The sequence below is a fragment of the Thamnophis elegans genome, chromosome 2 (assembly GCF_009769535.1).
Source record: "Thamnophis elegans isolate rThaEle1 chromosome 2, rThaEle1.pri, whole genome shotgun sequence".
NCBI lineage: Eukaryota > Metazoa > Chordata > Lepidosauria > Squamata > Colubridae > Thamnophis > Thamnophis elegans.
The window spans coordinates 99,936,972-99,959,730 of record NC_045542.1 but is presented as its reverse complement, the minus strand read 5'-3'; the positions used below and the strand labels follow the sequence as shown (position 1 = coordinate 99,959,730).

At 39.7% G+C, this 22,759-nt stretch overlaps 3 protein-coding genes across 6 annotated transcripts in view; 2 read left to right on the top strand and 1 right to left on the bottom strand.

Annotated features, from left to right (window-relative positions):
• RNF123 (ring finger protein 123) overlaps window positions 1-1,984 on the top strand; it is a 102,756-nt gene extending 100,772 nt beyond the window's left edge. Inside the window, exon 39 of the mRNA XM_032208505.1 lies at window positions 8-1,984. Coding sequence (XP_032064396.1) covers window positions 8-107 — 100 coding nt within the window. The 3' untranslated portion in view covers window positions 108-1,984. The remainder of the gene's footprint in view (window positions 1-7) is intronic.
• On the bottom strand, window positions 1,429-12,037 carry GMPPB (GDP-mannose pyrophosphorylase B). Of its 3 annotated transcripts, none has more exons than XM_032208509.1 (10): window positions 11,959-12,037; window positions 11,618-11,752; window positions 9,402-9,482; window positions 6,943-6,991; window positions 6,711-6,853; window positions 5,928-6,086; window positions 4,413-4,491; window positions 3,479-3,606; window positions 2,693-2,875; window positions 1,429-2,223 (listed from the first exon to the last, which is right to left on the bottom strand). In XM_032208509.1, exons 2-10 carry the CDS (start codon window positions 11,744-11,746, stop codon window positions 2,092-2,094), a joined length of 1,083 nt encoding a protein of 360 aa, XP_032064400.1. In that variant the 5' UTR covers window positions 11,747-11,752; window positions 11,959-12,037; the 3' UTR covers window positions 1,429-2,091. The 3 variants fall into 3 exon arrangements, with proteins under 3 accessions (XP_032064400.1, XP_032064402.1, XP_032064401.1); XM_032208511.1 differs by lacking the exon at window positions 11,959-12,037 and adding an exon at window positions 11,831-11,952; XM_032208510.1 differs by lacking the exon at window positions 11,959-12,037 and adding an exon at window positions 11,835-11,952.
• Window positions 12,038-12,288: 251 nt separating this feature from the next.
• On the top strand, window positions 12,289-21,319 carry NICN1 (nicolin 1). Of its 2 annotated transcripts, none has more exons than XM_032211878.1 (7): window positions 12,289-12,433; window positions 13,381-13,523; window positions 14,811-14,999; window positions 16,792-16,905; window positions 17,564-17,635; window positions 17,828-17,932; window positions 18,589-21,319. In XM_032211878.1, exons 2-7 carry the CDS (start codon window positions 13,392-13,394, stop codon window positions 18,628-18,630), a joined length of 654 nt encoding a protein of 217 aa, XP_032067769.1. In that variant the 5' UTR covers window positions 12,289-12,433; window positions 13,381-13,391; the 3' UTR covers window positions 18,631-21,319. The 2 variants fall into 2 exon arrangements, with proteins under 2 accessions (XP_032067769.1, XP_032067770.1); XM_032211879.1 differs by lacking the exon at window positions 12,289-12,433 and adding an exon at window positions 12,442-12,802.
• The last annotated feature ends 1,440 nt before the right edge of the window (window positions 21,320-22,759 follow it).

Sequence of the window (22,759 nt, the reverse complement as noted above, 5' to 3'; positions counted from 1 at the left end):
CTTTTAGAGCCTGCATCAACCAGCACCTGATGAACAATAAGGACTGCTTCTTCTGCAAAGCCACCATCACAGGAGTGGATGACTACATTAAACCAGCCACCTCCTAGCGCCTGGACCCTGCAGGGCAGGGGCCGCATGCCTGGGCAGCTTCTCCCTAGAGGACTCTTCCCCCCTCCAAGAGCATCTCGTCAAAGGTGGCTGTTTTTCAGCACAGCTGAGTTCAGTTTTATGACACCTCTTGCAGGACACACACATCTGTATGCATCATCCAGGCCAAATTGTATTCTTCTATCCTACTGAATTTAGGTACACTTCCTGTTGCTGTCATTTGACTCCAAACCAACAGGTATTGGGCTTTTCCTATGGATTACGTACATAGGGGCTTAACGTGGTCAGGTTCTCTACCTCAGCCTGAATCCATAGTTCTTATCCTGCATCTACCTTAGGAAGTGTGTCTTGTACTGTAGCTGGGACACATCCTCTTTGATGAGGTGCTCTCCATGGTAGAGTAAAAGTGGATTCTCTGCAGCCAGCATCTCTCCTGTGAGTCCAGCTACTCACTAGCCAAGTGTGTTCTGGCTGCTGCTGCTACAGCAGCAGCACTTTGCTGTTTGACAGTGCATGTGTAGCTAGAGTTGGTTCAAATATTTGTGTGGGCATACCCTGCAGACACCATTCACCTGTAGCACCTGATGTGATAGTTCTGGAGATTGCCAAGCAATACTCTACTGTGCAGTCAAAGGCGGTGCATTTGAGTGAAGGATTGTGGCACCTATCTGCCTAAAAATTTGAATCTGCTCTTTGAGAGTCTGGCTCCTTTCCTTTGAAGGCAAAGTCAGCTGAAAAACAGACCCTAGGCCACACTCTGGTGGGGAGGGGCAGGAGGTGTCAATGATACAACAGAGGAATAAATGCAGCCTAGACCACTAGGAGTTTGATCATGGGAAAGGCCAGGTTCAATAGGACCAATATTTGGTCCATGTATTATATAAGTGGTTGGGAGAAATATTGTTGATATTGTAGGCTACAGCAGAGGCGAACCTGATTGCACTGCTATCTTCCACCAGCAGAAAGTGCCTGTGGCACACACCCTATACTGTGTGACTAGGTTGCCTGTACAATCCAGGAGCAGACAAGGATTTTTTTAAAAATGTACTGTGTGTGACTTGTATCCAGAATGCTGGGGAGGGTAGCAAACAAGGAACTTAATTTAAGTGCATATACGGTTGTCTCTCTTCCCCTTCCCCTTCCAAAATGGAAGGGGATATTACTTCCATAAAATAAAATATTAAATTATTATTCCTTAAAGCTGTCAGATGTATATTCTCCACATTTCCAAGGTATTATTTCTGATGTAGATAGTAAGTTGCAAAGGGCAGGCACAGTTCTTATAGGGATACTTGCAAGAAAGAGAGCAATTAGAGCAAGTTGATTTTAAGGAGTATTGTTCTCATCGGTAGCATTTCTTGAATCAAGAGTAGACAACACATGACATACCTAGAATTCATTAATTACAATAACTTCATTTGTTTTCATTACACTGTGATTTCATTAGAGAACCTTGTCCAAAGTTCTAAAGTTGCCAGTTATTCACCATATGAACGGAAGCAATGCAATTTTATAAGGCAATTAAGTTCCAGGGAAAGTACTGCATTTTGTTTGCCTGTGTGCTTCATAAGCAGCAAATACCACCCTACCATATTAGTATACAGCATGATGTTTATTCCCTTTTCCAGAACTATTGGATGCTTTCATCTTCAAACAGGTGAGCTGTGTTATACTGTCCCAGATCTTAAAAGCAAAGATGACTTGTCCTTGTCCAATACAGGGTACTGGACTCTACTGTAGAACAATGGTGGATCTGGCTCAGGTAGCCTATCCTATTTCACCCCATTCCCAATCCTGAATGATGCAGCAATAGTCTTGTTCACTCCTAGAACTCCATGTAAAGATTAAGTCAGCAGCAAGGGAAAACCAGTATTTGGAGGAAAAAACTTGAACTCAGTAGAGAGTCCCTTGCCACCAAGGCACAGAGTGTGGTCGTTCCAATAAAATGTTCTGCCAGTTAGTCCAGCACTCAATCCAAGCTTGCTACATGATGATGCGTGGCTCTGGGACTGATTCAGCAATGGATTTGTGAGGCAGCACATTGGCCCCATTGAGGTAGAGTTCATCATTCACAATGACATCTTCCCCCAACACAGTGACATTCTCCATCCGCACCTGAGGAAATAATGATTTGCAATTATACAGAGCTGAGCTTAGGAAAATATATTTTAAAAGAGACTCTTGCTTATATAAGTCATGTGACTATTCAGGAATTGGTTCTTAACAATTAAATACTCTCAGCCCCTGGGCTGCTAAGGAAAATAAAATCAGAATGCCCTGGGTGATATCCGAGGCTTACAGGCCCTGCCGTACCTGAAGTATGGATGGAGAAGGCATGCATAAAGCTTTGCAGAGGCTTAATGTGGTCATTTTGACCTATATTTAGGGGGGGGGAATGTTTTGCTCCTGAATTTCTACCACATTGAGAGACTATGTGGGCCTTCAAAAGTTCTAAAATAGGAAAAAAACCTCATTGTATAATACTGTCCTGTTTTCCGTAGTTATATATAAAGGGCAATCTAAATTATTTTCTAAACTGTGCAGACAGAACCCTTCATTTTTAGGACAACTAGAGCTCACTCACCCATTGTCCCACAGAGGAGCTCCACCCAACAATGCAGGATTCAAGCCATGAGTGGGAACGAATGCGTGATCCCTTTAGAACAGTGCAACGCTTGATTCGAACACCATCCTCTACCACAACTCCTGCCCCAATTGTGACATTGGGACCAATACTGCAGTTTGATCCAATCTTGGCACTTGGGTCCTGAAATGAAAGCTCCAATGTGAAAGATGGCCTTACGATCCTTCCTCAACAGTTTCCAGTTTCCCAAGTGGAGAAGTAATATTCTTCCCTCTTCTACTCCCAGATCAGAACTACATACAGGTAGTCCTCCACTTACGACTACAATGGAGCCCAAAATTTATGTTGTTAAGTGAATTTCGCCCCATTTTACAACTTTTGTTGCCACAGTTAAGTGAAACACTGCAGCTGTTAAGTTATTAACAAGGTTGTTAAGTGAATCTGGCTTCCCCATTGACTCTGCTTGTCAGAAGTTCACAAAAGGGGATCACACGACCCCGGGACATTCATAAACCTGGCCCAGTTGCCAACTGTCCCAATTTTGATCATGTGATTGTGGGATGCTGCAATGGTCATAAGTGTGAAAAATGGTCATGTCACCTTTTTTCTGTACTGTTGTAATGTCAAATGGCCACTGAATGAATGGTTGTAAGTTGAGGACTACCTGTACTTGGTAACATTTGCTTATGCTGTTGCCCTGCTTCAGCTAGATAGATCCTTGGAGAAATGCTATTCCATCTGATAGTTTCCCTACCCACATAAAATAATGTTTTAAAATGAGATTACCACTAGTACGTTCCCCATACAGCCTGATCCAGAATGTAACCGCTCAGGATGCTTCAGCCGTAAATATTGTAGATATAGGCACATGCCAGTCAGGAAATCTTTTGGCTGCCCAATGTCCATCCAGAACCCTGCAGTGTTAAAAGGTGTATGAATCAGGTAATCTGCAACAAGAGTTTCATTGGGATCACAGGTACTAGGGGCTCTTCATTTGGAAAGAGAAAAAGCATTAATGCTTCTAGGCTGGGATTCCCAATCTTTACGTATGGAGGCAATGGCAATCAATTTTTGAAATTTTCCAGGCAAATTGCAGGAACTCATTCAGTAGTCACTAGGTGTCAACAGTGACTCAAGGCATCATGGGCCCCCTTTCTGAAATCTTTTTAGCAGCCAAGAACTGACCTAAACACTTTTTTGGCTGTCTGAGAGCCAAAAGTGAGTATATATGCATCATACAAAAAAGGCAAAGCTGCCTGTGATTCTAGGACTGCAGGTTGCCCTGTTCTAAACCTAGCATCAGATGAATTTACTTTGCAAATGTTTAAATTTATTTTCCATCTTAATGGTATAAAATGGTATTTAAAATGTCCTTTTATAAACTTCCAAGGCTGATTAGCTGTTTTCTCTAGAAAAAAGCTGTGTTTACTTAGGTCAGGGGTTCCCAATCTTGGCAACTTTAAGATGTGTGGACTTTAGGGGTAGATACTTTGGAGATAAACTCATGTTAGCCTAAATCAGAGGTTCCCAATCTTGGCAACTTTAAGACGTGGGGACTTCAACTCTCAGAATTTCACAATCAGCCACAGTTGAAGTCCACAGATCTTAAAGATGTCATAATTGGGAACCCGACTTTACTAACAAAATCTTTTGTTTTCAGAACACATATTATTATATAATTTTGAATCCTAATCCAAAAGTACCAAAGCTTTTTCCTTACCATGTAATTCCATAGCATAGAGTTGTCCCTCCTCTGCCATTACTGGAAATATTTCTTTCTCAATTGAGGTAGGACGCAGCTAAGGAAAAGATAAAGGGACTCAGATGGCCATTCCAATGGGAGCTATATAACCCTCATGCATTTATTTAACAAATTTATATGATCACTCATCTCACAAAAAAGTGGCTCTGGGTAGAATACATCATAAAATAAAATTAAAAATTATTAAAAACATACAAAATCATTATTAGAATATGTAAAAACTACAGGGCCCAAGAGAGAATGATTTTTTAGCCTCAATAATGGAACCATCTTAGAATGTCACCAGTCTCCTGGGACTCCCAGGCCTGATTACAAAGCCAGATCTTGAGCGACTTCCAGAATATTAACAGGGATGGAATGAACCTCATTTTCAGGGTGGAGGGTGGGAATGTTCCATAAGGCATGCAGAGAAGGCCCACCTCCGGGACCTACTTAGCAGATGATACCCACCACATGCCAGACCTGATGGGATGGGCTGATATAATTGGGGACTGGTAGTCCTTTGGATAACCCAGGTCATGTGCCATGAAGGGCTTTAAAGATTAAAACCAGCACCTTGAATTGGACCCTGAAGCAAACTCTCAGCCAATACAGCTTGCAGAGCAGAAGTGTGACGTGCTGTTTTAAAAGCACACAAAACTGCCTGTGCCACCTCATTCTGGATAGAGTTTCAAGGGCAGTCCCATGTAGAGTGCATTATAAGTACTGTATTTTTTGGAATATAAGACGCACCTTTTCCCCTCAAAAAAGAGGATGAAAATCTGGGTGCATCTTATACACTGAATACAGCATTTTTGCCTCCCAAAACCCTGCCGCATTTGCAAAAATGGCCATGCATAGCCTTTAGGAGGCTTCCAGATTACTCCTGGGGGTTGGGGAGAGCAGAAATGAGTGAAAAACAGGGCGTTTTTTGCTCGTTTCTGCTCCTCCAGCCCCCAGAAGCACTCTATAAGCCTCCTAAAGGCTATGCCTGCCCTTTTTTGACAAGCAAGGGGGCCATTTTTGCGAAAAATGGGCCATTTGGGGGAGGTCTGCAGAGTGCAAAAAAAATTTTCTTTTAATTTGCCTCTTCAAAATCTTGGTGCGTCTTATACTTTGGTGCATCTTATACTCCAAAAAATACGGTAGTCCAATCTGGAGGTGACCAGGGCTTGAGTGACTGAACATCCCGAATATTTACGCAATAAACTAATATTCTTTAGACTTATTCTTCAGATCATTCTCGTCAGAGGCAATAGCTAGTTGAACCAAAATATCCCCACTGATCCTTTAGGAGAAAAGCCATTTCAGAATTTGCACATCATGATAATCAAACATACCATTCCCACCTTCAAATAATTCTAAGCACTACAGAAGAATCATCTGGTGTCCCACCATATCTAAAAAATGGCTTTGATCTCACTACAATTGGAAAGAAATGTCTAATGGAAATTAGTTTGTTGAAACCTCCATTTTACCCTTTCTGTTTTATACCTGAATGCGCTTTAATACACTTGGATTTAAGATGTACATCCCAGCATTGATTTTATTGGAAACAAAAACCTGAGGTTTCTCCACAAAGCGATGTATGATTCCAGTATCTGCCTCACACACTACTACACCATATTTGGAAGGTTCTTCCACTTTTGTCACCTGCGAAGCAAAGTCAACATTAGATACAGTGGAGCAGTCATGATAGTGAATCATAAATCAGGAAAATGCTATACCTATGCTACTATTTTTTATTCTGACCGCATTTCTAAGTCTTAAAAAAAAACACTTAATTGCTTGCTGTTCCCATACAACAATCTAAAACATGGCTTGCTTAGCCAAGTTTTATCAAATAAACAATGTGTTGCTGAGTTCACGTGACCAGCCAATCCATAAATCATGTATTGCCAACCAGAATGGCTGGATCCATGTAACAGCCTAAATGAAACAAAAGCCACACTACTTAATTATTTCTAGTTTTATGTTCCACCTATCATTCAGTTTATGTTCTATGATGTTAGGTTTAGCAGTTTTAAAAAAAATATCCTCCAAGTTATGTTAACAAAGAGAGGCCTGTTTAGCATTGGGTGTGCATTTTTTAAATTTTCTTTATTTCCATTTGGTTTTGATAATAATGAGTTACTGTATATGGTCACCAAAAGGAGTTTGTTTTCTGTGTTTCCGGCTAACCTGCTCCACACTTCTGGGAGCTTCAAATGCAGTAAGATTTTAAAAAAATACCCTCAGAAAACAAAAAACAATGAATTGCAATCCCTAGGTACTTACCACAATGGTGCCTTCTTTTCCATGATGCCTGTGAAAGTGTACCATGTCTGTGAAGGGAAAATCACAGATCACATCGCTATTGAGTACAAAAAAAGGTTCTGAATTTTCAGCCAAAAGCTCCTGTGCTAGTGCCAGTGGGCCAGCTGTGGAGGAAACAGGAGTTATCAGTGTCCATCTGATCATAAGCCCTTTAGCAGCCATAACCAAAAAACACTGTTAATCTCACAGTTACCTGTGCCCAGTGGTTCCTTCTCATGTGACAGAGAAATCTGAATGCCCAACTGAGAACAAAGAAGAATTTGGAAACGTAGTTAGAAGAAAAGTAGAAGCAAGCATCTGTGAGTGCATGGCCGTGATTCTATCCCTAACAGCCTTTAGACAATTTCTCAAATAGGACAAGTTAATTATATTGCCAGTTGGTTTACGGCAACCTGCTAATTGTTGACTCATCGCTCATTATTTAAATATGTAAACACACCAAATAAAGCTGCTAATAAGGTAAATTAGATGATAGAATTCTACTTAGCCACCTTGGAAAGTTCTTAGGCTATCTATTTCTTAAACCATATTGAAACACCCTAATGCTAAGCATTCCTACTCAGGAACAAGTCTGTTGAAGGTAACGGAATCTATTTAAAATTAGGTACACATAGCACTTCTGCAGGCATGGCATTCCATAATCATCAAGAAGTCATCCTATGGGATTCAGGGCACTCCTTGCAGAAAAGAGAAAAGGAAACTTTTTTTTCAAGAACTTTTGTAAGTTAACTTATCTTGGGATCCAGGCCAAAAGGTGCAAGGCAAACTAGGGAGCCAAAGGGAAAAAAATTGTCCAGTCAGTACAGTGGAGAAAGTACTTGTAATCTAACATTTTATGTGTGATTTTGTACAATGCCAAAGATACACACAATTACTACTTTAAAAGCAAACCACAAGTACTGCAAAAAATGATGGCCAAATTTGTGCTTGAAGTAATCTGCTCAAAACATTTTACAAGAATGGAATGAGATAAAAGAACTTATTATGATCTAATTGTTTACTGCAGAGGTGGCAGTAATTCTGATATATTTTAGACGTTGAATCTATCAATGTAAGAGAACATAGCCAATAGCAAGCAATCAAGAGAGCAGTGCAGCATCTTCAAGAGTCACTCCTTTTACATTATCTCTGAGAATAATCCTACACTTTATTAACACTTCTAGAAGATATATCAAGTAATCTAGAATGTACAAAACAATTATAGAAAGTTACAGAAAAGCAGTATCATGATATCCAGAGATGCATATTCTATTTTACCCAGCCTATGGGAAACCATAGCCGGTCACAAGCCCGCATAAATGGGGTGTTGGTTCCCGTGGCGACGGAACCGTGAAACAAGCTGAGAATCCAATGGCAGGACAACACACGGATAAACAACTCTGTAATCCGTGACGTTCTGCCTTTGGCCTTCACAATGCAACGGTCACTGCCTTGTGGACGTTGACATTTACGAAGATTAAGTCCAAGTCCATATTCTATTTTAACACTGTACAGCGGGGATCTTATATAAGGAATTATGAAAAGAGTTGTGCTTATTTCACTTTTCTTCAACATGTTGCTCTCTATGTTAGTTAACTCTCATACATCACCTCCTTATTTTAAGAAGATTCTAGCATAGAGAAGAAATTTAGCTAAGCTCAATACCAGCCATTTTCCTTGCATAAGCTGAGACAAAATATCAAACTCTAGAATCCTTAGTTCATTTTTATTGAAACAAAATATTAAGTTGAAACATCACATCCTTCATTCTGGAACATTAAAATTACTACCATATATACTCGAGTATAAGCTGAGTTTTTCAGCCCACTTTTTGGGCTGAAAAAAGCTGCCTCGGCTTATACTCGAGTCAGTGAAAAATTTGCCCGAAATGGAGGAGAAAAAGGGGCGTGGCCATGCCGCTGGGTGACGCTCGTGAATGGCCCGGCGCCCCTGTGAGTTTCCCCTCCCTCTGTGTCAGTTTGCCGCGCAGCGCGCACCGCACCATCCCCCCTCCTCACGTTCTAATGTAATGCAGGGCTGTCTTACGATTCCCCTTCCTCTCCTGCCGCTCTGCAACGATGTCCCACCTCCTCCTTGTTATGGCAAGCAGCCACATAGCGATGTCCCACCTCCTCTGGTACAGTGATCCAATGATAGGAATCACTGTGCCATGTGTCATAGGAGGCGGGACATCGCTCCCGCGGCTGCACGGGACATCATCATCACAGCGGGACATCAGCATCATGAGGTGAGTGAAGTATTTCATTGAATACACCGCTAGTTTACTGTTTTTCTTTGAAATAAATATTCAAAAACATTATTGGTATCTATTTTTATTTTTGAAATTTACCGGTAACTGCTGCATTTCCCACCCTAGGCTTATACTCGAGTCAATAACTTTCCAGTTTTTTGTGGTAAAATTAGGTGCCTCGGCTTATATTCGGGTCGGCCTAAACTCGAGTATATACGGTAACTACCCAATAGAATGCACATGCATATCTGTTAACTCTCCTGTGGAAACTGGTATTGAGTTGAGTGTAGAATAACTGGAAATGATAAATCACTGCACTGCAAAATAATAATACCCCACCAAATGCAAATAAGAGCTGATTTACTCTATCCAATTAGTCCATGTAAACAAACAAACAAAAAAGCTCACCTCAAGTCACTTACCCTTTGCTCTTGTTCTTTCATCTCCTTCTCCAGTAGTTCTGACATATAGCTCACAGCAAGGATCACATGATTAACACCCGCCTGCCAGGAAAAGATGAGCATTCAACATGATTTGAAGGCCTGGAGTTGATTCAAGGGATTGTTTAACATGATTTTCAAAATTATTATATCCCCAAATAATTATTTCTCCTTATGAGAAATGCCAAAAAATCTTGGCTCATGATACAGAAATCCAAAACAGAATCCTCATTGGAAAGTTATTCTAATGTCTGGAAGTGACTTTGAATAGTCAGTTTCCTGTCCTAAGAAAACTGACTTAACTAAAATGCCACATGCTTAGACAACACCTAACAAGTTTATTGCCCATTGTCGTCATGTATGTGCAGATGCCCTTGATTTCAAAAGTTATTGGTGTAGAAAGCCACAACCAAAACTGTTGTGGAAACTAGATGCTTTAGATACAGACTTATTCTGCATCAATTACATTAGCCACGTGTAATTGGGCCCAAATTTATAATATTTCAGCAATCAAGTCAAAGTGCTGTTTAACTTCTAAAAGCATAAATTATTTAGGACTATGCTATTTACCTATATCCATGATTCTACTGCATCATTACAATCAATATCAGGTTTTACTGTCTGGCATTAAAATAATAATGGTTAGATTGATGTAAATTAAGACACCATGTTCTATATACTGGTACTACATTTCATGCGGGACCCAGTGGCTCAGTGGCTAAGATGCTGAGCTTGTCGATCAGAAAGTTTGGCAGTTCAAATTCCTAGCGCCGCGTAACTGACTGAGCTCCCGTTACTTGTCCCAGCTTCTGTCCCAAGCAGTTCGAAAGCATGTAAAAAATGCAAGTAGAAAAATAGGGGTCAGTTTGGTGGGAAAGTAACAGCTTTACATGCGCCTTCGGCATTTAGTCATGCCAGCCACATGACCATGGAGACATCTTTGGACAGCGCTGGCTCTTCAGCTTTGAAACGGAGATGAGCATCTCCCCCTAGTGTCGGGAACGACTAGCAAATATGTACAAGGGAAACCTTTACCTTTACTACATTTCAAGAATATATTTGCCAGGAAGTATAATTTGGCCATATTAGTGCATAAGAAAAAAAATCAAAAATTCTAAAAGCACACTTATTTCAATCAGCATTTAAATAAAAAAATATACTGCAAGATGTAAGATAGATTCAAAAGTACTGTATAAACAAATATGAGATGTCATCTAAGAAGAAAGCCAGTTTTGTGCAGTGGATCAGGCTAGAAACCAGGGGACTGTGAGTTCTAGTCCCATGTTGGACTAGGTTCATGATAATGAACCTATGGCACATGTGCCCGAAGTGGCACGTGAAGCCATGTCGCCTGACATGTGCCGCCATTGCCCATTCCTCTTCCAGGCTTATGACGCACATGTGCATGCGACGATTAGCTGGCCTTTGTGTGTGAAGCAGTGCTGGAAATTGGAAGAGCTGGTCTTCCATTTTCTGCTGTGAGCATGCATGCTGGCCAGCTGATCATAGCACACATGCGCACCAGTAACTGGAAGACTAGCTGGCCGGCGTGCATACGTGTGCCGGAAACCGGAAGTTCACTTTCCAGTGAGCGCATGCCCCCTGGGCAGCTTCTCTTCCAAGTTGCGTCCCAAACAAGCACACACATGCTCCCTTTTCAGCACTTGATGCTGAAAAAGTTTGCCATTCCTGGATTAGGTGACCTTGGGCCAGTTACTTTCTCTCAGCCATGGGAAGGAAGCAATGGCACAGAGCTTCTGAATAACGTTGCCAAGAAAATAGGGTTTTTCCAGGCAAATGGACATGGTTGAACAGGAGGAAAACAAAACATCTAGGTGGATCATAAACGCTCATGGCTATGAAAATCATATTACCATGAATGCCTTTCCTAAGCAAGAGGCAGAAACAAGTAGTGTGACAGTTGGAAATTCAACTTAGCCTTCTGAAGCAGACAAAATGTTATTATTTCAATTCCAGATTTAGTCTGATTCACACATTCACCCTATTTCTCTTTAAAACAAAAAGTGTTCCATTAAAAGCTCTGTGTCAGGCAAGCAATACAACAGGTAGAAATTTCCCACACAAATGTAACAAGGAAAAGCTTTGCTTTTTGATTTTCAGCTGGCCGGGCAGCTTTTAAACATGCATCTTTCGCTGGAAGACACCTCTCGTCCCACACAGAGGCATGTACCCCTTACCTTTACTAAGGCCTCCACCTGGTGCAACAGGATGGGCTTGTTACAGAATTCGACCAGGGGCTTAGGGATGCTGAGGGTTAGGGGTCGCAGCCGAGTGCCGTAGCCCCCCACCAGGATCAACGCCTTCATCTTGACCTGGAAAAGAAAGAAGGGAATATTTTAGCTTTGCGGAGCCCAGTCCTCCCCAACCGCTCTCGGCTACACTAAACCTGCCTGCCTGCCTGCACGCCTCCTTCCTTCTCTCGCCCGGTCCCGTCCAGCAAAGCTTGCCAGCAGGCTACTAACGCCCAGATCCCAGCCGTCCGAAGATCGCCTCCCGGGATCCCACCTCGCGCCCTCACCCTCGGCTCCCGGTTCCGGACAACTCAGAGACTCCTCCCCGCTCGCGGGAGCCAAAACCCACGTCCACGGCATCCCTCCCTCCCTCCGCTTCCCGTTAGAACCCTTTGACCAATCAATACGGCTGACGTGGCCGACTGCTCCTACCCTCCAATGGCGGGCTAGGAGAATCGCATATATCGGCCAATCGCAGAAGAAGCTACCGTGTTGCCGTAGCAATGCGGGATCGCGTTATGAAGCGGCCATTTGTGTCAGATTAAAAAAAAAGGGTGGGGTGGGGGCGGAACTGGCGTTGGACACGTCGCTGGTTTCGCTGTAGAGTTAAGGTGGCAAGTCCCGCCTTTTCGGGGGAGGGGCGGGTTTCCTGGTCCTTCGGAAGGGCGCGCTACGTCACCCGCGGTTGGAAATGCGACGCGAACCTTAGCAACGAGGGTTCCGCCTCAGGAAAGCCTCTTCGCGGCAGCGGCGGCAACCGCGGTAAGCGCGGGGCGCTCATCCTGGAAGCAGCATTTGAGCTTAGAGACGCCGGGAGCCCCTTCACAACCCGTCCTTCAAGCGAGAAGGAGGCGGGTGGAAAGGACGGCGTGTGTTTGTAACCGGGGTGGCCGGGAGCAGACGAGTTGTTGTGTTCCCAAGTTGTGTGTGTGAAGTAACGGCATTGGGCAGACGCCCTGTTGGCTGCCTTTCCCGCATGATGGAGCTTTGGCCGTCGTCTGTCTGTCCGCCGCTAGTGCGGGCTAATGACATTTGCCTTCGATAAGCTGGCCGACACCCCACCTGCCCTATTAATAATACAGAAATGAGCAGGGTCGGAGAGGATCGTCTTTGTTTAATTTCAAGGGATAGGTAAGATAGGCGTAGATTTCAGGCTGTCGCGTTTATTTTAAACTTTCCATAACTAGTTAGCGGCATCTGATATCTGAAATAACCGCTTGGGTGCCTTGACTGAATAGGATTTCCTGGCCCAGTGTCCTGTGTTTTATGAAAAGCGTTGGAAGGGTGTATAAATAAAAATATAACCAATAATAAAATAAATAACAAAAACACTTTGATTAAAGGAAAAGTTATAGCGTTTCTGTGGAAGTGTTTGCATTTTCAAAAACTTCCTCATCCAGTGAGAGTGGAAAATAGCACTTATATACTGCTTCATAGCTCTCTCTAACAGAATCAGCTTATTTCCCCCAACAATCTGGGTCTTCATTTTACCGACCTCGGAAGGATGGGAGCCTGAGTCAATCTTGAGCCGGTGAGAATCAAACTGCTGGCAGCTGGCAATCAACAGAAATAGCCTGCAGTATTGCATTTTAACCATGGAAAAAATGGAAGAAATCCCTTTAGCATAGGATTCCTGTGTATAATATAGTGAGGTAATGGTTGTGATTGTCATCGTATGCCACTTTATTGAAGCTGTTATTTTGTTCCAGAGTGAGGAACCATGGCATTGGAGCCAATCCCCTGCGCCATTAAGAACCCAGTAGCATTGCAAGTGGGAGACATGAAGACCGAGATAGGCCGGCCTGGTGTTCTGGTGATTGATGTTTCATTTCCACACTTGCAGACCACAGATGTAAGTGTGAAAGAAAAGCAGATGTCAAGGATGCACAATGGATAAATTACACTGGTCTACAAATTTTGGGGAATTATCAACCTCCGAGATAAAACGTGTTATTTTTATATATTTTGATTAGATGAATTAGAAAACAGGTGATAAATGTGCTGGGTGGCTAAAGTTTTCAAGAGATTTCACAATAAAGATTTATACGTAGGCGAATATATTTGACTACAAGGGAGGGAGGTTTCTAATGACCATGATGCCTCGTAACTTCTTGACAAAGTACGGTAGAACAATAAAAATGGTACCACATGGAAGTATATAAATTTATCTTCACGTTGAGATCAGCGAGGCAGACAACTATGAAAAACATGTGGAAAATTTGCTTAGGTCCTTGGTGCAAACATGCCACTGAAAATTCACTTCTATACTTGCATTTAGACTATATTTAGATCTTTGAACTGTGGGGCAGTGAGTGATGAGCATGGGGAAAGATTCCACCAGGATATTGCAGGCATGGAGAAAAGATAACAAGAGAACTGGAGTTCATCCATGCTTTGCCAATTACTGCTAGAATCTCTGCAGGGATGATCCTTCACAAGAGAAAAGCCAAAAAGCACAGTTTAAATACTGAATAAAGATGGAACCTTGTCGTTTAATCCAATGTTAGAGCTTGTCAGTTTTTATGTAAAAAGCATGAAAATGTTACATGAAAAACCAATAAATGAATGGAAATTTATGTTATTGGTATCAACAGACATACATTTATAATGATTGGTGTGGCACCATTCTCACTACTATATCACATTTTGCAGAAAGGTTATGAAGCATAATCGCACACACCCCTTGCAATTTTAAATTATTTTGATGCAATTTTGACCTGAAGCTGTATCTTAGAAACTGGAGCCAATTTATACTCAGGATTTAATTTTTCTTTATTAGTAACCCAATTCTAGTAAAATTAATTAGTAATTAGTAAAATTAAGCTACTTTCATTTCCAAGGCCTTCTCCTGTAGACCAGTGTTATTCAGAAGTTGAAATTGATTTAAATCTCATAGGTAAGGTTATTTGTGAGCCACAAGTTCCTATTTCAAAATTTATATCTCTAATTTACTCAATTGATAGTTCCAAATCATAATTGTTTCCCTTTGCTTCTATAAGCAATCTTGCATTTATTTAAAACTTATTGCTGCAGACATTCCGAGAAACAAAAAAAGGATTTATGAATTTTTTCTCTATATTCTCTTCACTGTGTACATTTTGCTTGCTGTGGATTCAATCAATGCTTGTTTTTATTTCAGTTACAGGCAGTTGCATTCAAAAATTACTATACTGCCTTTTTAACCCTTCGAGTACAACGGCGAAGTTCTGCAGATGGTGGGAATGAGAGCCCTTCCAAATGGGTTACTTGTCTACGTAATTTTTGTTTGATGCCTAACCCACATACCGAGGAGGGTTCCCAAAACTACTTTTCTATTTCCAGACATCAGGTCAGGATTACACTTTCTACTGGGGAAGTGGGAAATTTCATTTGCTCCAAAGGAATAGGCCTGGAAACAGGTGGTGAAACAAGAATAATCTAGAAATTAAAGGTCCTAACAAGTATTATGATTGGAAATGTTTCCACATGCAGAAAGGAAATAGTTCTAATGAACTTCTTTAGGAAAAGTTTCTCATTATGAAGTATAAGAATCCCTTATACCTCTTCTGCATAAAAAAAAATATTAAGGAATTAGTGGGGTTTGGACTTTAAAGATTTGACACATTCAACTTGTCTGCCAAAATCTACAGTAATCATTCCAGTCATTGATCAGTTTTACTTTTATTTTACTGACTGAAGATGTAAAAAAAAATGCTCCGATATCAGTGTGAGGGAACTTGTTCTATATTGCATTCCCTAACTGTCCATTTGTGCATTTTTATTTTCTCCCCAAATGCCACCTTTCACTTCACAGCATTACAGGTGTTCAAGTTAAAAAAGCCTGTCTGAGAGTATAAAATGAGCATTAGATTGTTTGCATAAGAAAATACTGAGAAATTCTTATTTTTCACCTTTATTGGGAAAGGTGGGATTTTTTTATTTTATATAAACCCCTTTACTGGGATTTTCCACATTCTGGGTTGTGACAACATCATTGATATATAAATTGAGTAAGAATAGTGCTAGCATTCATCCCTGTATCCCTTTAAGTGTCAGAATGTTTTCTGTTAAATGACTTACTGGGGTGAATCTTTAACAGTAGCTACATTGTGTTTCCATCATCAATTATAGTATCTAGCTACCTTCTTTCTTTTGGCTTGTGTTTTAATTAGCTTTGCTTTTTTAAAAACATAATCTGCAATGATTTTTTGTCGTGCGTGTGTGTGAGTGTGCGCTTGTGCATGGCGTGTTCTTTAGCTTCCTTATTAATGCTTCAAGTGAGTAGTCTGATTTTATTTAATCTTACATCAAAAGTATACACTCTTTGTGTAGTCCATGGTATTTTTTAACAATTTTCTCAGTTCTACAATGTAAAAGCATTGTAAAAGTTTTTTTTTCTTAATTCAGCCTTTCTGGTAGTCCAGTTCTTTCAGCCACATATTACAAGTAGAACAGTTGTGGCCTTGACAGTGTATTTGTTCTCAGTGTGATAACTCCACATTTTAATATTTTGTCTCAGTCTATAATAATATTTTTTCAAGTAGTAGACACATTTTTATTTTATATCTCTAGCTGCTATTTCTTTTTTTCTGTGTTTATAGCAGAATATGATTTCAGCTTCTTGGGATGTGGGTCAAGCTAACTGAGTTTTCTTGTTGCCTAAAATGAATGAAGAGTGCATTCTGGAACATCACCAATATTAACTTACTCCAATGCAAAGAAGGTGGTGATGGGGAATGGGGTAGGTAGGATGTTCCTTGTGGGTATAGGCAGTGGCTGAGGAAAGAGAAAGCAGTGGGAAGATGGGGAATGGGCCAGTGGGATGTGCCATGCTAGCTGCTGCTAAGGAGGCAGTGGGATCAGGTTAACCTCACTACTGGTTTACGGCTTTTTTTCCCTTCTGAACTGTAGCTTATTAAGAATGGTGTAGCACAATTTCCTCAATGTAATTATTTGTTCCTGGATCTAAACAAAATGTTGTTATTTCCCTAGTGCCAAACAAGATTTATCAATGTTTCCCAATCACATAATTCCATAATAGTAGTATGTAGTAATATTGTAATTTAATTTTATTATCAAAGTTTCTGTTAATTATGTAGGTGCATATGCTTCAGTAATGCTTTGTCTTCATGTTTTGCTAGATGCTTTGTGATGTGGATCAGGTGGCTGCCATGCGTTTCATCCTGCGCCAACCTTCTCCAGTATGGTTGCATTTTACAATTGAGGAGCTGCAGCTTTTTTCTTTGTGTCAGAAGGTACATATATTCAGAATTTTGTCAAAATATGATTCTTTAGCAATTGTTCTGATCCTCCCAGTATCCTTGCAGTGACTTGCAAACATGTTTAAAAGGTGGGAAACAAAATATGTTGCTAGGTTGTAACTGCAGTATCCTATATCATTGGTCAAACTGGCTGAGGATGGTTATAGCCTTGATTCACAACATCTGAAGGGGTAGCTATTCCCAACCATTATTTTTGTCCACATATCTCTGACATCCATAGAGCAAGTATGATAATTACTTCTTTCTGCCAGATTCACAATGCACTAATGATAACGTTATTTATAATTAGTAATGTTGAGGACAGTAACTGCCTGTATTAGTGTGCACAAGACCTAGTATTAATATCAACAAACTAGATTGAAATCTGAAACTGACATTAGAGGGTTTTGTTCTGAAAAAGTTTTTTTTTCGGATAAGGAAAAGTTGTACTTTGTAGCTCTTACTTCTTATCTGTAAAGTAATATAATTCCTAATGGTTTTATATACTTGGAAACAGTTGAAATAAATACCTTTAAAGGTAAATCTTCCCAATCACCCATTCTAGGAAAGTGAATGGTGAAGATGGAGTGTGGTGTGTATGTTGCCTGATTTTGTTGTGTGTTTCTCTGGGACTGCTTTCTCCTCTTTACAGAGTCCTCAGAAAGGCTTTCCAGCTTGGCTTTCTCATCCTTCTCCTCAGGAACAGCCAACAAGCCTCCACGATGTAAGTATTATTACTGAGATAGTTTTTTTTCTCTGAGAATAGACATATTTCTTAGTAAAGATATATAAGCTTAGTCTGGCTGCAGATTGTTAGCAGTTCCTAGAGAGGAGAGACTTTCAGACAAAGTTGGTCTTGCAAGAGCAAAAGCAGCAGAAAACTGCATATATGAATATAGTTATTCTTTGCTTTCAGGGACTTCCTGATGCCAACAAAGTGTCTTCTGAACTGCAGCAAATATGGATTTTAACGGAGATGCTCCAGGCCAACCAACCAGTAGCACGGATTGGGCGCTTTGATGTTAGTTTCTCTATTCTTCTGCTTCTTGTCTTAGAAGTGTAGTTACTGCTGAAAAACAGTCAGAACCCCTAAGTACTGCAAGTGGATAAAGTACCCCACTTTCTCTATACAAATCCTCTTTTAAGATATTTACCCACAGGCCATCTGTGGTAACATCCAAAGACCTTTACTGACTTGTATTTATAAAACTACACTGGTGGCTGCTAAAATGCACAGAATGATGATCATCGTGATTGGAGGGGAGGTATAACCGATCGAGTATGCAATTGCTAAATGACATGACATGTTCCTTTAAGGAACTTAGACTGGTTTAGCATTGTTTTCCAGGTTCACTTGACACAAATTAAGGTAAGAGATAATAACTGGTCAAGGTTAACCATCTTTTAGGTTGTCAATTTGAATTGGTGTAATATTTTCCCCTATGGTGCTTCCAGTGTTAGGGTGCATACTTTAGCAACTCTGTTCACCGTGTTTGTTTGGGCTAATGAGAGTCCAAGACGAAGTAAACACTACTTGAGTCCTAATTTAGCTTTCCCCCCCAGATTACATTGTCTAAATAGGGAGAGGAGAAGAACACAGTATTAGACCTATGCAAAAAAAAGGGGGGGGGGCATTCTTCATTGTGCTCAACTTGTTGTTTCTTATGTGTATTTCAGATAGAGGACTCCTATGACCTTAATCTACTTTCTTATACTTGAATGGTTGCAAGACAAGAAGCAAGGCTTCCAAGCAAGGCTGCATTCTGCATGGTAGTCTGGCCTGAGCAGGAAGAAGAAAGATTAAGCAGGAGCATGAAGATTAAGACTTGATTGCTTCTATGTCCCAGTTTCATGTTCCAACAACTATCCAGTTAGGTTCTGGTTTCAGTTCTGTGGTAATCTGGTTTTCAAACCTATATCTTGCACTGAACCCTGGAAAGTTAGATTACCTAAAGTGAAGCTGCCTAATTAGGGCTGTTTCTCTCCTGATCTGCTTTTCCATCTGCCATGCTGCATGATAATATATGTTTCTTTTTAAGGCAAAATGAAATATATTCAAGAATCTGGTACTGGGAGCATGGAGGAAAGGAATCCTTCATTTTTCTAAAAAGTGACTTGAGATATTGTAAGAAGGATGAAAAGACTCCGGATATTGAGGTCCTAAGATTGAAGAAGGGCAATTCTAAAAAATGCTAGATACAGAGATGAATGTGGCTGTCTACCTCACTGATAATTACAGAATATAAGACTTTTCATATGTGTGTAGACTTCAAAAAGGAAGTGTTGCATCATGCTAAAACCATGACACTAGTATTCTTGGAGGGATTGAGGTGGTAGAAAGCTAAGTTTTATCATAAATTTTATATCCCAATATGCTATTAATATGTTTTCTCATATGTCCAATGAGTGTTGAACTTGCTTAAATGAAAGGGAAAGTTTGGTTCATTTTGTCTCATGTCAAAAAACTTTCATAAATTGTATCTGCAAAGCGCATCTGAAAACCACCTTTTGGAGGTTAGTTTTACAATTACCAAGGAGATATTTGAGCATCTTCATTCAAGCCACTGAATGACTTATCTATTTACTGGAATAGCATCGTATGATTTCCACAGAAAATAATTTTCGTTGTGAAGAACAAACCTTGTTATAGTATGGACATAATTTATAGTTTATAGAAGGACCAAACTGTAGAACAATATAAATTTCTGCAGTGGGATGTGTGTGATTTTTTTTTAAGTATATATATTTTAAATGTAGGTATCTACAGCTTTTTTCTGTATATCTATTATGTCCTTCCTATTTATTATTTATGTTAATTATTTATAGTTTAAAACGATTGTAATGACTTCTAATGCACTATCAGGATTATGTATCTCAATGGGATATTTAGGCAGATTAAGGTCACATAAATAAAAAGCTATGTATTATATGACACACTGTAAACACATGGAAAATACTTCTGATCCTAAAGGCAGCATGCAAATTTTTGTTAAAGATACATATGGAATACATGCCTTAATTTCTTTTCTTTGAATATAGTTTCTGGGGCAAAAAATGGGAATTTTGAGAATGATTCCTTTCAGACATCTGATGGAGATGGTTTCATTACTAGTGCCATTATTAGTAAGAAATCCGCCTTCAGTCCTATCAAGGTTTGTTTGCTTTGTTTCCTGCTATAGGGCTATATATTTATTTCTCCTTATTGGCAGGAAGAGGAAGAGGCTATTCCAAGAATTGAAGTGGAAGGAAACACTGCTGCCATATTTTTATCTGAGCAGGGTTCCCAAGTATATAAGAGATGAAAAACAAAGTAGCAAAGAATGAGATGAAGTCTCAAATTATCTGCCCAATAAAAAAGTAATGACAGATCTTTCACCTATTGTACTCTTTACTTTAAATGATTACTTCTGAGTAATTTCATTTCCCCCCAATTGTGATTCTTGCATTTATGTTGATGTTCTACTGAAAAATAATTTGTACTCTATAATTCTGAAATAATGTTTGCTTCTCTTTTAAATGTTATCACAGCAATAGAATAATAATTGAAGCAACAACTAGTAAATATTCATATACCTATAATTTCAATAGTGTGGACAGACTAATTGCTAGGTAGAATGTTCACTTTGCTCATTGTTGGTTGTAAGGTATTTATTAGTAAGTCTATATTATATTCATTAATTTCACATTCTGTATAAAATTCTTAAATGCCAAATGCTGAAAATATAAACTGTCAAAGTTTTCAGCAAGATGCCAGTACTGTACTAAACATGACAGAAATCTGTGCTTTTGTTTACATGTATTTGAATGGATAATATCTCTTATCATTTTTTATTATTTTGTATGTGTGCAGTTCTCGGATGTTACAGCCTGACCATTGGTAAATTACCTAAGATAGTAAACTAAAAGGCCATCAAGACTAATAGCACCAATAGCCTGACTTAAAGAGTTATTTGTCCATCCTTAAATCTCCAGAAAACTATACCAGCATGAAATGCACTGTCTCAATTGCATTCCTGAGCTTAGTGGATGTCTATTTTTCAGCCTTTATTTTTATATAGGAGCCTGCATCCTGTTGATGTTAATGGCTTCTATCTTCCATGGCTGACCTAATGATTGGAGATAATGGAAGTTAAAGTCCAACTCAGTAGGTGTAGAAATTTCCCTCTCTTTGGTTTATGTCTTGATTTCCCAGAGATTTTGAATGTTGAATCCCCACTGACATATTTTAAATTGTTTCTAGAATCCTTCAGCCTATTCATGGATTAGTCTGATGAGTATGCATGAGTTCAGTAGAAAACTAATGTGATTGGTTTGTATTTTCATTTCAGGTTAGCATGTTGTGTGAACCCAGATATATTGATTTGTGCACTACTTGTTAAGATATACAAGAATAAATTATGGTTTTCTCTGAACTGGTTAAATTCATACAACACACACTGTTATAAATCCCAGTTTACGAATCACAAATGCTAGACAAACACAAAACCAAAACAACCTACATCATGGCAACGTTAGACTAGCCTGAATGGTATTGAATCCAGATAATTCTGGATTATTCAACAAATCATGAAAAAAGCATGAGCTATGTGAGCCCAGTTGTGTAAAAAAGGATGAATGCCTTGCAGCCAAAAACCTTGAAATAAGTTTGGTGGCTCCTCCAAGGGTTCCTGATGTAGAACAAGGCTTAGGATTCCAGGCATCTATTGCCATTTTCATTACAATCTGAAGCTGACAAAAGTTATCAAAAATCTCTCCAAATGGAATGAATGGATATCAGACTGATAAATGCAGTTTGGTGTATATATGACAGTTATCCATTTAGGTAGTTTAAAGAGTGATTGAGAAAGGCAGCATTCATAGGTGTTTGTGGGAGGTGTCAAAATCTGAAAAGATGCAGCACTGCAATCAACATTGCTGCAAATAAAAGTCGGGCAGGACTTCAGACACAACCCCACATTCTGCAACTTGCAGATTTTGACACCTGTAGAAATTTGACCGTATCCCTCTCCTTATCCTTATGATGGTTCAGCTCATCACCAGCCTATGAGAAAGACAGGCTTACTTTTCAAAAACCAGGTCCTGAAAACTTGCATGCTTGGGAAAGTTTTTGCCTGTCACAGACATAATCAATTGATGCAGCACCCTTCTGATCATGACATGGGTACATAAATTTACTGTCAACCATCAATCAATCAATCAATAACCCCAAACCTAATCCATTTAGTGGGGAAAAATAAGGCAGCTGAAATAGATGTAATCAAAGGAAATGATGCAGTTTGTACAAATGGGAGAAGGAAAAATTGCCTTGTGATGTCCTTACTGGAACTTGAGGATGCAGATCCAGCTAATCCAGCATTGTGTGTTTGTGGGAGGCGGCCAACCAGATGCATACAAGACACTTGGGTCAGGTGTTACTGCCTGACAGTTGGTAATAACCTAAGATAATAAACTAAAAATTTAGACCACCAAGACTAGTAGCACCAATAGCCTGATTTAAAGAATTATCTGTCTATCCTTGAATCTCCAGACAACTATTCTAGCATGAAATGTACTGTCTTCATTGCAGATGCTGGAAATGAACTCTTAGTCGATGTTGGCCAAAAAAGAAAAAAATCTGCTAACACCTTTTCCAAGTAATAAATTTTATTAAAAGGTTTAAGCTTTCATGATGCCTTTTAATAAAGTTTATTAGTTGAAAAATGCTTTTGGACTCCTGATTTTTTTCTACAATCATTGCTAATCTGTTTCAATTCATTACCTCTCAGCTATCTTTCCTCTAACAGATTTAACACACTTTGAGGATGTCCTTGGGTGGTGTCAGAGAATGGGATCTGAAATTAACGGGAAA